The 14,373-nt window shown below is 38.5% G+C and overlaps 3 protein-coding genes across 3 annotated transcripts; 2 read left to right on the top strand and 1 right to left on the bottom strand.

Moving 5' to 3' along the window:
• The first annotated feature begins 1,253 nt into the window (after nucleotides 1–1,253).
• On the top strand, nucleotides 1,254–2,437 carry LOC113294955. Its single transcript, XM_026543323.1, has 2 exons — nucleotides 1,254–1,800; nucleotides 1,887–2,437. Exons 1-2 carry the CDS (start codon nucleotides 1,254–1,256, stop codon nucleotides 2,435–2,437), a joined length of 1,098 nt encoding a protein of 365 aa, XP_026399108.1.
• A 643-nt stretch (nucleotides 2,438–3,080) lies between these two features.
• Nucleotides 3,081–6,873, top strand: LOC113292836. Its single transcript, XM_026541676.1, has 2 exons — nucleotides 3,081–4,763; nucleotides 4,842–6,873. The coding sequence occupies exon 1, from the start codon at nucleotides 3,162–3,164 to the stop codon at nucleotides 3,888–3,890; it is 729 nt and encodes a 242-aa protein (XP_026397461.1). The 5' UTR covers nucleotides 3,081–3,161; the 3' UTR covers nucleotides 3,891–4,763; nucleotides 4,842–6,873.
• A 267-nt stretch (nucleotides 6,874–7,140) lies between these two features.
• On the bottom strand, nucleotides 7,141–9,311 carry LOC113294954 (PHD finger protein PERSISTENT TAPETAL CELL 1-like). The gene is made up of 3 exons (XM_026543322.1): nucleotides 9,017–9,311; nucleotides 8,631–8,940; nucleotides 7,141–8,554 (listed from the first exon to the last, which is right to left on the bottom strand). The coding sequence occupies exons 1-3, from the start codon at nucleotides 9,309–9,311 to the stop codon at nucleotides 7,141–7,143; spliced, it is 2,019 nt and encodes a 672-aa protein (XP_026399107.1).
• Nucleotides 9,312–14,373: the final 5,062 nt, after the last annotated feature.

The following is a 14,373-nucleotide window of genomic DNA, read 5'->3' as shown; positions in this document are numbered from 1 at the left end:
GCAATGTATACACATCCAATTATGTTCTAAGTTTGCTTAATATTGTACTCTTTTTTTTTAGACTCGTCGGTCTTAAAGACCTTATTACATGTGATGAACTACATGTAAAATACGAGACAACATGTGAAGTACTAAATGTGAAGAGTTGTACAAGGTTTTGTCCACTAGGTTTTTCCTTGTCAATGTTTTAATGAGGCAATTGATTTAGGCACAAGTCATCAAGGAGAGGACGACATTTGAAGAACTATATTCGAAACACTAAATGTGAAGCACTGCATATGAAGTTCTACTGGACCGCACAAGGGGAGTGTTGTAGGGCTTGTAGCCCATGGATGTGTGGCCCAATATAGTATCTAGGGTTTACTTCCTACATGTAAATATAGGATATTGTTCCATGTAACCTGTTGATGGTAATTAATAAAAACTCTTTGCCTCTTTACCTTCCCTACATTTCCACTGTAAAAATTTAATAATTATTCATTATAGAAAGAGGATCCGACAACATGATTAGAATATGCAATTAATACACAATTGGTAACAGTGTCAAATTAAAGTTAGGCAGTTAAAATGGAGGACATTGTCTTACTACAAATGGTTGGGACAGGGGCACACATAAAAACTCGGGACGCATCTATGACTCCGTGTGCATCATCATTTTTTTTTATTTTTTTTCTCTCTCCTAAAATTTTGCTCTGGCGATTTTTTGGAGAACTTTTTTGATTCACGTGGATTTTTGAATTCATGATGGATCAATCTCATACTGTGGTAATCATAGATCCTGGAGGCAGTAACAAATCTTATGCTGATGCTTTTAATCAAAGAAAAACCATACAACCAACGTCAGTTGATGTTGCTTCTTTGCCAAACCCTAGTTTAATTGAGGGTGAACCCGCTCTGGAGATCCCAACGGAATTCTTTGAAGAAGGATGCCAACAATTTCAACACAGCTTCATTGCTCGTATTGACTACACAGGCTTGAAGTTTAATGAGATGAAACAAAACCTAGAGGCTCAATGGAAATTTACTGCCAAGTTTGTTCCCATGACTAAGGGTTTATTTATTATTATGCTCAGTTCCAAGGAAGATAAGGAAAAGGTACGTAAAACCAAATGGTTTATTAATGAACATCTGCTTCGTTTAATAGACTGGTATCCAAGCTTCAATCCTGAGAAGCAAGCTACATCCCATGCAACTGTTTGGGTTCGTTTTCCTAGGTTACCAGTGGAGCTGTGGACTGAAAAACAATTTTGTCCATGGGGAAAGTGCTCGGAACTCCAATCGTGGTTGATCAAAAAACCCTATATTTGGATTTTGGTTACTTTGCAGCAGTTCTAGTTGACATTGATTTTGGTAAAAACATTCCTGAGAGGATTAGAATTAAGTCAGGAGGAAAAAGCTTTTGGCAGTATTTGGACATACCAAAAAGTCCGAAATTCTGCTTGCACTGTAACATTATTGTCCATCATGAGAAGGAGTGCAAAAAGAAGCCAGCGGATAAAACTGTTCACAACAATGAGCCAGCACAGAATAACTCAACTTCTTCTCAAGATTGGAAAGAAATACAGCGCAGGAGAAAGAGTCGTAAAGGGAAGAATTCTGGAACTTCTCAAGGTTTTCATGGGGGGAATGTTGGTAGTGTGGAGAAAACTTCTCAGCTTGAGGATGAAGTTTCTCGTTCTGAGGATGAGTTTAATGCAGCAGCTCCAAAGCTAGAAAGAGCAAAGAAAGCTGCAGCGGACAACTTAACTTTGGTGAACAGGACCGAGTTAGAGAGAACCAGCGCCTTGGTAACTATGTCAGGTGCTTCTGATGAATTGGAAAGAACTAATCAGAATGCGTGTGATAAGAATGATGTAAACTCTTCTTATACCCTTTGCATGTTATAGATGGCAGTCAGGCTTTGATAAATTCTGTTGCTTCAGCAAGCACATCAAATACTGCTGCTAATGAGAATGATGTTAACATAGTTGCTTCGCAAGAGCATATTATTGAACAGCTAAACTCTTCTTCAGTATACCAGGCGTTAACTAAAAAGGAAGTGATTATTTCTCCCAATAAATTAAATGTGCTTTCAGATGAGCTGAGTTTCAATACTTCAGCTAATGATATGGAAGATTCTATTGGGGAGAGTTCGTCAGATGAATCCATCAATGCTGAACAAGTTATTGCAGGAGTGAAAGGTACTCAATGGGGAGGAATTCCAATGGATAAGCCTAAGCCTAAGACATCTCGTAGAGCTCGCCGCGTTGCTGTGAACAATAATGCTAAAAAAGACAAGCCAGTGGATAAATCCTCTTCGGAATTGGAATGGGAAACTAATGACTTGGGCATAAAGGTGAAGAAAGGTGTTTCTCCGGTTATAACTAGGATTTCTAAGACTAGTAAGAAATCGGTTTCTACTTCTCAGCTAGCTAATTCTCCTTCATCTGGTTTTTAATGCGTACAATTTATTGGAATATAAATGGGGCCGCTAAGCTTAATGCGGCTATTAAGTTACGAGAATTAGTTTCTGATTTAAAGCCAGATTTTATATGCATTGCAGAACTGAAAATACTTTATTTTGAAGGTGTTATTACGGGTCTTGGTTTACGAGGTTTTGAGAATAACGCTATTCATAATTCCACAGTAGGCTCCATTGGTAACATATGGATCCCTTGGAAGGATGTTTTTGACCAGCCTGAAATAATAAATACTAGTAGGCAGGCCATTACAATAAAGGTTGATGGTGTATTTATGTCTTTTGTTCATGCAAGCTACATTCAAGTTTGTCGTAGGAGGATTTGGCAGCAATTGAGTTTACATGACTTGGCGGTTCAATGGTTGATTATGGGAGATTTTAACGGTGTTTTGCGTGGTGATGAGAAAAAAGGGGGTAATGAACCCAGAACTTCTTGTGTAAATGAATTCAATGATTGGATGGATGATAATAACTTGTTTGAAGCGGATTCATTGGGTTGTAAACTGACTTGGACGAATGGGCAATCTGGTAGAAGGCGTATTCTAAGAAGGTTGGATCGTGCTATTATTGATGAAGCCTGGATAAAAAAAATTGCGAATTGGCGGTGTAAAGCTCTTCCTAGGGAAGTTTCTGATCATTCGACTCTTTTTGGTTTTTCTTTTTGGCTCCGAGACCGAAGCGTGCTCCTTTTAGAATTCAGAAGATGTGGTTTACTCACCCGGATTTTATGAGAATGGTTGAAGCTTCTTGGAATGCTCCAGTCTATGGTAACCCTGATACTATTTTTCCTTCCAAGTTGAAGCGTTTGAAAGAAGCAATGAAATTGTGGAATCAAACGGTTTTTGGTAATGCGAATACTCGTTTTAAGCAAGCTCAACTTAAATTTGAGGTGGCTAGTAGGAATTCTGATGAGGACCCTCATGATGTTGCGAAATTGAATATTATGAAAGATGCCTTGGTGGCTGTTCAAGATGTGAGAATGCAGCAGCATATTATGCTCAAACAAAAGTCACGTAATAAATGGGTTTTAGAGGGCTCTAGTAATACTTCTTTCTTCCATAGTACCATTAATATTCGTAGGGGTTCGAATACTATTTCAGAGCTTGTTTCTGAAGATGGCTTGACTATCAATGATCCAGACCAAATTCGTGATCATGGGGTGTCCTATTATGATCATGCTTTTATTTCTGATGAGGAGAGCCAGATGTTAGATGCGATTCCTTCTTTGGAGGAGGTTAAAACTGCGGTTTTTGATTTAGGAGCGGATAGTGCTCCAGGGCCGGATGGTTTTCAGGGTGCTTTTATAGACACTGTTGGGACCTTATTCTTCAGGATTTATTCAAGGCTATTACTTTTTGCTGGACTACTAAATCAATTCCTAATGGGGCTAATTCTAGTCTCATGTTTTGCTTGCAAAGGTAAGAGGTGTTGATAGCTTAAGAAAATTTAGACCTATTGGTCTAAGTAATTTTTTCTTTAAGATTTTCACAAAAATCCTGGCAGCAAGACTTGGTAAGGTCTTGGGTAGTTTGGTTTCTGAGGAGAAGGTGGCTTTTATGAAAGGAAGGAATATTCATGAAAACATCAGTTTGGCATCGGAGATGGTTAATGAGTTGCATATAAAACGCAAGGATGGTAATTTGGGTCTTAAGTTTGATATTTATCAAGCATTTGATACAGTGAGCTGGTCTTTCGTTTTGGAGGTGTTTAGAAGGTATGGTTTTTCAGAAGATTGGTGTTCTTGGATCCATAATATTCTGAAATCTGCTCGTATTTCAATTATTCTAAATGGTAGCCCGGAGGGTTTTTTCAAGATCACTAGGGGTTTGCGTCAAGAAGATCCTTTATCTCCTCTTATTTTTGTTTTGATAGAGGATGTTCTCAGTAGAAACATCATCAAACTCTTTCAAACAAAGACATGACTCATATGGTAAGGCGTAATGGCATTGCTCCGACTCATTTATTCTTTGCTGATGATGGTTAATGAGTTGCATATAAAACGCAAGGATGGTAATTTGGGTCTTAAGTTTGATATTTATCAAGCATTTGATACAGTGAGCTGGTCTTTCGTTTTGGAGGTGTTTAGAAGGTATGGTTTTTCAGAAGATTGGTGTTCTTGGATCCACAATATTCTGAAATCTGCTCGTATTTCAATTCTTCTAAATGGTAGCCCGGAGGGTTTTTTCAAGATCACTAGGGGTTTGCGTCAAGGAGATCCTCTATCTCCTCTTATTTTTGTTTTGATAGAGGATGTTCTAAGTAGAAACATCATCAAACTCTTTCAAACAAAGACATGACTCATATGGTAAGGCGTAATGGTATTGCTCCAACTCATTTATTCTTTGCTGATGATATTATGATTTTTTGCAAGGGTAATATGAAGAGTGTGAAAATTTTGGTAAAGCTTCTTGAAGTTTATCAATGTGCTTCTGGTCAGCGAGTTTGTAGAGAGAAGAGCAAGATTTACTATGGTGGGGGGTCTTTAAGTAGGCGCCAAGCCGTTACTGATTTCTTGGGCATGGGCATCACTTATTTTCAGGATCGATATTTGGGGGTTAAGGTAATGCCAGGGGCGGTGAAGTATAGGCACATCAGCAACGTTGTGGACAATCTTAAGGAGCAACTTTCAGTCATGAAAGGTAAGATGCTATCTTTTCAAGATAGGGTGGTGCTAATTAAATCAGTCTTCTCTAGCTACTCTATTCACAATATGGCGGTGTATAAGTGGCCACTGAAGTTTATTCAACAATGTGAACGTGTGATTCGCAATTTTCTTTGGTCGGGAGATTCGAATCTTTCAAGAGCTTTTGTGGTGGGTTATGACAAAATTTGTAGTCCGGTGAAAGAGGGAGGCATTGGGTTTGCAGTCTGAAAACTATGAACCAAGCTTTGCTTATGAAGCTCTGGTGGAGCATAAAATCTTCAGGTAAAAAATAGGCTTGTTTCTTAGAGTCAAAATTTACTTGCAGGGATGGACGTATCAAGGTTGTTGGGGTTAAATCGTCGACGCTGCCTGGAATTCGATGGGTACATAATGATGTGGTTCGCAATACTAAATGCATAATTGGAGACGGAAGGAACACTTTTCTGTTCTTTGATGTTTGGTATGGAGTTACTACCTTGGCTGAGGTATTAGGTCGTACTAACCTAGATAGAGGGGCTCGTGTAAGTGATATTATTCAGCATGGAGAATGACTGTTACAAGGGGTTCATCTGCAAGACTTGACTACAACTGGTGTCGTTTTGGAGGAGCTTCCGAGGATTCAAGGTGGCCTGGACAGGAAGATTTGGATGCCTGACTTAAGGGGAAAATTCTCAGTCAAATCGGCTAGGGAATTGATTAGGAGCAAATACCCAATTATGGAGGAAGCAAACCTGTTATGGAGGAGTGTGGTTCACCCATCGCTTGCAGCTAAAAACTGGAAATTTGTCCGTGGTGCGTGTGCAACACTAGACAAGGTTCGTAGCAGGTTCAAGATTTCCTTAGCATCTAAGTGTTGCGTCTGTCAAAATGATGAAGAGTCTCTCGAACATACTCTGTGGCATTGTAGATTTGCGAAACAAGCTTGGAGTTGGATTTCAGGTATTTTCAAACTTACACCGCATTATAACTTGATAGCTTCTAACAAGGCAGCGAAAGGATGTAGTAGAATGGTTAAAGATCTGTGGTTAGTATCCAATTTGGTGCTGCGTTCAGAATTGTGGTATCAACGGAACAAGATGGTGTATGAAAAGAAGAAGCCTTGCTGGAACTTTTTCAGAAAACGAGTGTTTAATCTCATTCATGAATACTCGGCTAGAATGAAGAGCTGTATGTTCAACAATATGGAAGACCTGGAGATTCTGAATTTTTTCAGAGTTAAATGACGTAGGGTGAAGGTTATGGAACATGTTGAGTGTTTCTGGCATGCGCCAATGCAAAATCAGCTCTTACTGTGCTGCGACGGTGCCTCTAGAGGCAATCCAGGGGTGTCGGGAGCAGGTGTTGTGGCTAGAAATGCTGATTGTGAAGTAGTGGGGGCGATGTGTGTTGGTCTTGGAATTATTTCCAATTACATGGCTGAATTGTATGGAATTCTTATTGGGTTGGAATGGGCAGTTCAATGGGATATGGAAACATCTTAGTTCGGTCTGATTCGTTAAGTGTGATAACAGCCTTGGAGGAGGATAATATCCCTTGGTTTGCTCAACAGAGATGGTCCGATGCAAAAGGCATGTTTGATTCTATTAATTTTGTGCACACGTACCGTGAGGCCAACTTTGCAGCTGATAAGATGGCGAAGACTGGATGTTTATTGAGCTATGGTGTGAGGCTAAATTTTGTTGGCTGTCCTGTTTTATAAATTCAATTGAATTTCCGAATGTATCTTATTTTTGATTTAAATAGTTTTTTGAATTTTTGGGTTGCTGGGATCTCTTTTCTCATGAACTATCTTGTAAATAATTCTTTATTTTAATATGATTTTTGACTTATCAAAAAAAAAAAAATCCAAGGACACGGGAATTACAAGCCTTGGTTATGAACCTTCTTCTTAATTTATGTTCTGTTTTTTCATAACAATTACATGGCTAGGTATCTGATTAGTAGTAGTTGGAGCAATATTCTTAATAAATTTTACATAATCTCGAATTTTGCTACAAGGCTGAGATACCATTATTACTTAAGCCTAGTCTATCGGCGACTATGGAAGATTAGGACAGAGGACTATATCGTGCTCACACCGGTTACACAGATAGATGTCAGGTACATTTTCCGTATTGGTGAGTTGAACGCAGCGCATATGTTGCCATACTTCACAAATATCACAAGCAATCATCCGTTCTCCATCATCTTCCTTAGCTCCACAAGGACAATCAATTATCATATTCTGGTTCTTGTCCTCGAAAATTTCTTCAATATTAGTCTCCCTATCAGCAATTTTTCCAGAAACAACAATACTAGTACCTGTTGGTTCAACCAAACCATAAACCAAATCCGTTTCTACGGCATTCAAATCTTGAACTGACTCCGCAATGAAACTCTTTAAACCCCAATACATCTCCTTAAACCTTCTCTCCACTTCTATCTTCAGTTCTCTAAATGTAGCATTGGGAGGTAAAATGACCAAGTCCTCATATGGTGAAGGCTGTTCTAAAATCCTCTTGGTTATTTCCATCTCCTCATGGCCGTCATTCTTCAACCTGACTGAGCATAAAAGCTTTAATTTCTCTTCATTACCGATCTCAGTTTTTTGGCATAATTCTCCTTTGTAATCCTTAATGAGATATTTAGAGTCGAGAATAATCCTTACAGCTATTGGTATCACAGAAAGTAGGCCTATATTTTGTGATAGTTTTGGTTCTTTGAAGATGAATTTGTACAAGTAGAATAAGTCCTTCATGAGTTGATTTCTAGTAATTTGGTGACGATATTTCTTAGTGGGATCACCCGGAGAAAAACCTTCACGAAAATTAGTCGATAAATCCTCCAAGCAATACTCAAGAACTTTTGTTACTGGATTTACAGTTCGGCGGACCACATAGCTCCCCACAATTTGGTTTCCTAAAGATTTTAGAACAAAATCAAGTAAGCCGGTGTCACCGATATAAACTCTAGCGGCATCCCTTACTTCTTGCCTTGAAACCCATCGAAACTCTGCCTTCATTAAAGCTTCAACGATGACTCTTGTTGCCATCTCCACTCTCTTGGTAGACCATCGACAAGCGGTATCTGCATTGACGGCAGTAATTCCAGCACTTGTGGTGTTATTTGATGAAGATATATTGTGAATGTCCGGTTGAAGACGCTCCTTTAGTTCTTGCATGAAACGGAAAATATGACCTAATGTTAACAAGGGATTGCCGGAAAGAGATTGATACTTACTAAAAATGAATAGGATTTCCTGGTATGAAGTGTCTAAATGTTGAATGAGTAAGCATAAGGGAATGCTTTGCACAGCCTCTATGGCTTTCTGGTACATGGGTTGTGTAACACCAAAGCTTCCCCTACCAAATCCGTAACCCCAACGTCCAAACCACGATTCGTTGAAGGCAACCCCATGAATCAACCTTAAATCCATGCCGTTTTTCTTTGCAACATCATTTATACTGACTTTCCTACAAAATGTTTGAGAGCTAGTTAATATGAGAGAATACCTGACTAATATTCAAGGTTGGGCACGTCAAAATATACCTTGCTCGTAAGCCAGTGCATATTCGATCCCATAAGTCCATTATTTCAATGCCAGCCAAACTTGATCCCTTCTCGATCCCATTAATGCTGATGAGATGGCCAAATCCATTGGAGTGCAAGACACCATGCAGTAGATGTCCCTGTGACTCAATAAAGTTTGATATCTCAGCAGCTGTGATAGTTGTCGTTGTGGCTGGTCGTCCACTACCCTCACTTTCATAGCTTGAAGATACTGTCATCACCACTGCAGTTTCCTTTGAAGGCACGACAAAATGAAACCTCTCATTGCAAATCAAGTGATTTCCCCAGCCTGGGAATTCAAAGAAATTAACAGTTTTTACGATTCTTCTTGCATATTTAATTATATGGGACAAGGAAATACTTACCTACATATCGGCAATAATGGCAATGACGTGAAGCAGATTTCTCAATTGGTTCTTCGATTATAAAGAGAGAGATACACATAGCAGGATGCCGATTGAGTTCGAGTTGAAAAGACCAGCTATTCATTCCTTCGGACAATCTACTCTCAACCCTTGCAAATTCAACAAGTTTTCTGATATTATCGCGAAATGGACCATTAAACTCGATTGGATGCCCGGGTTCACAAAACGTTCTAAACCTGAAAATCCTTTCTATCCTCTTCCTTTTCTTGAAACTTATAGAATTCAAATGCTTCATGATTTTTAAGTCTGCTGGCAGAGTTAGAACTCAATTTTCCGATGAGTATAAGATGAGTATAAGAGGAGGAATGAAGTACATTATAATGAAATGGCATCAACAGACTGCTTCATTACACACTTAGTATGTCCTACAAATTTAATTGGAAAGGAAATCAAAAGCATTAACTTTCATGAACTTAACCAAGAGAGACTATATATATATTGGTGTCTTGCTTTAAGCATGATATGATTCAAAAATATCTCCATTAGAGCGATTTTTTCTTCGAAGTAGTCGCAGTAAATTATAATGAGAACATGCATAAGTTCATGCAGCATTAATCAAATTTACGTAAGATATGCAGCTCCCATTTTTATTTGGAATTTAGGTACTGAAAATGGGATAGTTTAGTGAACCCCGAAGTTAGCTCAAGAAAGTAGGTTAAAAATATAAAGAAAATTCACATAAAACGCACTGTTTCTTGCCTAACTAACACTACTCCAAATCTATGCAAACAACAATTCTTGGTAGAGTATATGTGATCATAACACGAGCAAGAAACAATTGATTACCGTCCGTCTGTTTGTGACAAACCGTTGGTTTTGGAGTTTGAATTTAATGAGTGAAAGTTGTTGGGGTTTCCTCCTGGTAACGGTCGACTACTTGCTTCTAGTGCTCTACCAAACATACATACGAACAGCCCAAATATATATATAGGAAAGCAAACAAGCATAAAACGAGTAAACAATAAAAGCATACCACAACACGAGATTTATAGTGGTTCGGCAATGTGCCTACGTCCACTTGGGATGATGATCCTCTTCACTATAACGAAAATCTCCGAAGAACAAATATAAGAACACTTTGTGTGTCAGTCATCTATGTCTCTCTAGCATTAATAATGATCCATGTCTAGAAGACAACCTTGACTCAACCCACATCTTGCTATCTAGCATCGCAGCCCCATTGATGCGATTACACACAACACTTGAAGAACACTCTTCTTGTTGTAATCTCACGCTAGATACAAGAACACTCATGATAGCCTCACCTTTCTCTCATGACCTTACCACTCAAGAAGAAACCTTAGACTCACCATGAAACCTCACACACAAGATAACCACCCCAAGGGGTGGGATGGAATCCCTTACAACTTCATTGTCGATTCCATCAGGCTCTCCAAATCAGATCACGTCTATTTATACTCGATTAATACTTGGAGGTCAAGTATAAATCTTGCTACCCAAGTTCAACTAGTTTCCTAAATATGGAATACTATTGATTTCCTAACCGTGGTATACTTGGTTGCCAAGACTTAATATTATTTGGAGACCAAGCAAAACAATATATCAACAAACTTTCACAAATCTCCACCTTTGTAGATAATCCTTCGTCTCCTTTCTTCATTCTTCCTTTCACGTTCATCATCGCCACCACCTTGCACCTTTCGGTACCTTCATAAATCATGTAGAATACTAATCAAGTTCAAACCATGTTTGAACTTAATCCTTGGTGCCACCTTTGTAAGCATGTATGTGAGATTATCCTTCCAGTAAGTCTTCCATAATGAAAACTCTCCACCACTATCTCGCACAAACTGAAAAACGAAGATTGATATGTTTTACCCTTGCTTGAAAATATTAATTCCTTGAAAAACATTTACATCCCTTGGACAATCATAATGCAAATATGCATTCTTGTTTGACTCCAATGTATCCAATCAAGCATTGAAGCGAAGTTGCTTCCATCACAGCCTCATTTACCCATATCAATTCAGACTCCATTGTTAATTGAGCTGCAACTGATTGTAAAGACGATCTCTAGCTTATTTGACAACAAGCCAATGTAAAGACATGTCCGTTTTGTAGATCCAAAACAATCCACATCAACCCATCATCGGAATCAACTTAACCACAAAATTATAGCAGTTCTTGACCACTATACCGTTGGTACACCAATCCATTTCTAGTACCATTTAGATACCTTATATTCTTCATCTTAAGCTTTACACTCAATTGAGACTCCACTTTCTCAATATCGAACATGCTCTTCGCAGCAATAAGCATATAATCCACTTATAGAAGAATAACCACTTGTTAGTTTATATTAAACTAACTCCTCATGTCAGATTCTAAGAATCTAACCATCATGTATATATCAAAGTATCTTGAGCATGACTCCTATTACGCACCAAACACAATCAATCCATGCATGGATCTTTGTCATTTGTGCAAAAATCTTGAGCCCGTCTCTACCATGAGTCTTGCTTTAGTAGAGTCCATCTCACCTTGAATCTTGATCTACGATCATACCTCCTCTTGAGTCTTACTCTTCTTAAAGCTCATCATTCCGTGAATAATTTCCTATTCGATACTTTCGTTACTTTGCATACATACTTCCTTCTTTGCAATAACACCTTTGAGCTGAATTTATCTTACTCCATAACTGAGTACCATTTAAGAAGTTGTCTTCGACTTGTGCACAACCACATACCACCATCATAGTCAACAAGGTATGGATTTATGTATTCTTACCACCGGAGAGAATCTTCGTAAGCAATACCTTCCTTGTGCATAACCCTTGACTAACAATCTTCTTAACTACGTCGTACGCCTTTCGTACTCGGAATTTCTTCCTTCCACATGAACACCCATCGACCTTCTTTCCACTGCAAATTTCTCCAACTGTAATGGAGACCTTACGTCATTGGGCTTCCGTTGTTCATCAGGAAATTTTCTTCTCGTTGTTGCTGAGATTCACCAATTTGAACCTCCACCTGATCTATATCTAATAAAGATATAAATCACTTGTGGAATAAATTCCCACATACCCGTTTTACCAATCCTCCACCCAAGTTGAAGTTTCTTTGTTTGGATAAACAAAGACTTCACTTCACCTATTCTAGATGAATTCAACTTGACGATACAATTATTGGTAAACAATAATTGAGATGACACGCCCTTTTACAACAGCTCACAAAATTTTAATTACCTAAAAAATCTTTTAGGCAACATGCACCGTGTCTTCTCCCACATTGAGATTTCTTTATTACTGCAAACTGCATTACTATGCATGAACCTGACAATATACTTCTTCACAGATTCAATACACTGAGTCCAACAGTTAATCAATCTAACTCGTGTGACCTTATTTTCAGTCTGGGTTTTTATCACCATACTCTCTTGCACTATCTTTTCACAACTCTACCAATCATCATGGCGTACTACCAAAACTCTCCTTGATAAGTCGTCTTCATACAGCTCTATAAAGAATCTCCATCCTTGAATACTTTGCTTGAAGTATTTCCCTCACACATTCAAACGAATGCACTACACGTCCTTCCAGAACGCATCCCCACCATACTTACCGTATAGTAAAAATCTTGCCAAACTCCTTTCCATAAACTCAACGTTCATAGACTTCAAGTTTCGCAAATCCATCACCTAGATTCTAGTTTCTTCTCACTTATATGCCCAGACACATATATTCAGGTCTTGAAAAAACTAGAATCAACATGATTACTGATTCATACACAAGCTCCAACTACTACCGTACTACCGCATAAGAAGCACAAATTTCTTTGTCTCTTAGCTTGAATTACCAACGTCGAGTCTGACTTCAGCACCTTTCAAAATCCACCTTCCGTTACATTACTGTAACCTTTGGATTCCAAAATTTCAAGTGATGTCAAATACTTCTTCAACTCAGGAATGTGTCACCAGGATTTACTTTACCCCATGATTCTTGATTTTCAATTATTCTGATCCCAACTATACCATAGGCATAATTACTACCTAGTAATATAGTACCACCTCCTACAGACTCGTAAAAAGTAACCTAGCCCCTGTTTGGACTCATATGAAAAGAAAAATTGAACCAAAGAACCACACTTCGCAATGATCACCACATGTGATCTCCCACACCTCTCCTGAATCAGAAACTTACAATTACCACCTTATTTGAATGATCACAATTCTCCTCGGCTTAAAACTTCAGAGAATATTTCTTCCAGTGTCTTTCCACATGACACTGATAACGTATTCATACTTCCCTTTGGATAACTCTCACATCCGGATTATTTCCAGATTTTCTTGTTGTTTAGATACAACCCTTGATCCCGATCACATTCAATTGTACCGGCATATCATATATATCCAGAAAACAACAGCAGTAGTAACATAGCTTGCTCTTTGCCCTTAGCAACTTCTCCCACATTCATTAAGTAACACATTAGCTTAGTGAAATTATTAAGAAGTTTGTTAACAGACGTACCTTCTTTGAATAAAAAAAAACGATGAACATTGTTGCTTCCAAAGAAACAACTCGCTTGCAAATCACGTTCTTCCAAATCAACATCCTTCCAAAATCTCAACGGTATTCCCTTTTCAATGCCTTGTCGAAGGACCGCACTGAATCTCCATATTTCACTTGAACTTAAGAGTCCAAAGAATCTTATTTTCGTTAATCTCCTTAACCGAACTATTGTTCTAAATCTACGCTTGTTCCAATGCCATATCAACAACACACGATCAAACACTTTAATGAACGAGTATTCTTCCAAGTCGACCGTACCGAGCCAACCATGGCTTGATGCCAATTATTGGGGTTTCCTCCTGGTAACGGTCGACTGCTTGCGTCTAGCGCCCTATCAAACATACATACGAACAGCCCAAATATATATATAGCAAAGAAAACAAGTATAAAACGAGTAAACAATACATACCACAACACGAGATTTATAATGGTTCGGCAATGTGCCTACGTCCACTTGCGATGATGATCCTTTTCACTATAATGAAAATCTCCGAAGAACAAATACAAGAACACTTTGTGTGTCAGTCACCTATGTCTCTCTAGCATTAATAATGATTCATGTCTAGAAGACAACCTTGACTCAACCCACATCTTTCTATCCAGCATTGCATCCCCATTGATGTGATTACACACAACACTTGAAGAACACTCTTCTTGTTGTAACCTCACGCTAGATACAAGAACACTCATGATAGCCTCACCTTTCTCTCATGACCTTACCACTCAAGAAGAAACCTTAGACTCACCATGAAACCTCACACACAAGATA

Source organism: Papaver somniferum, chromosome 7, assembly GCF_003573695.1.
Source record: "Papaver somniferum cultivar HN1 chromosome 7, ASM357369v1, whole genome shotgun sequence".
Lineage (NCBI taxonomy): Eukaryota > Viridiplantae > Streptophyta > Magnoliopsida > Ranunculales > Papaveraceae > Papaver > Papaver somniferum.
This window is presented reverse-complemented; position numbering and strand designations above follow the sequence as displayed.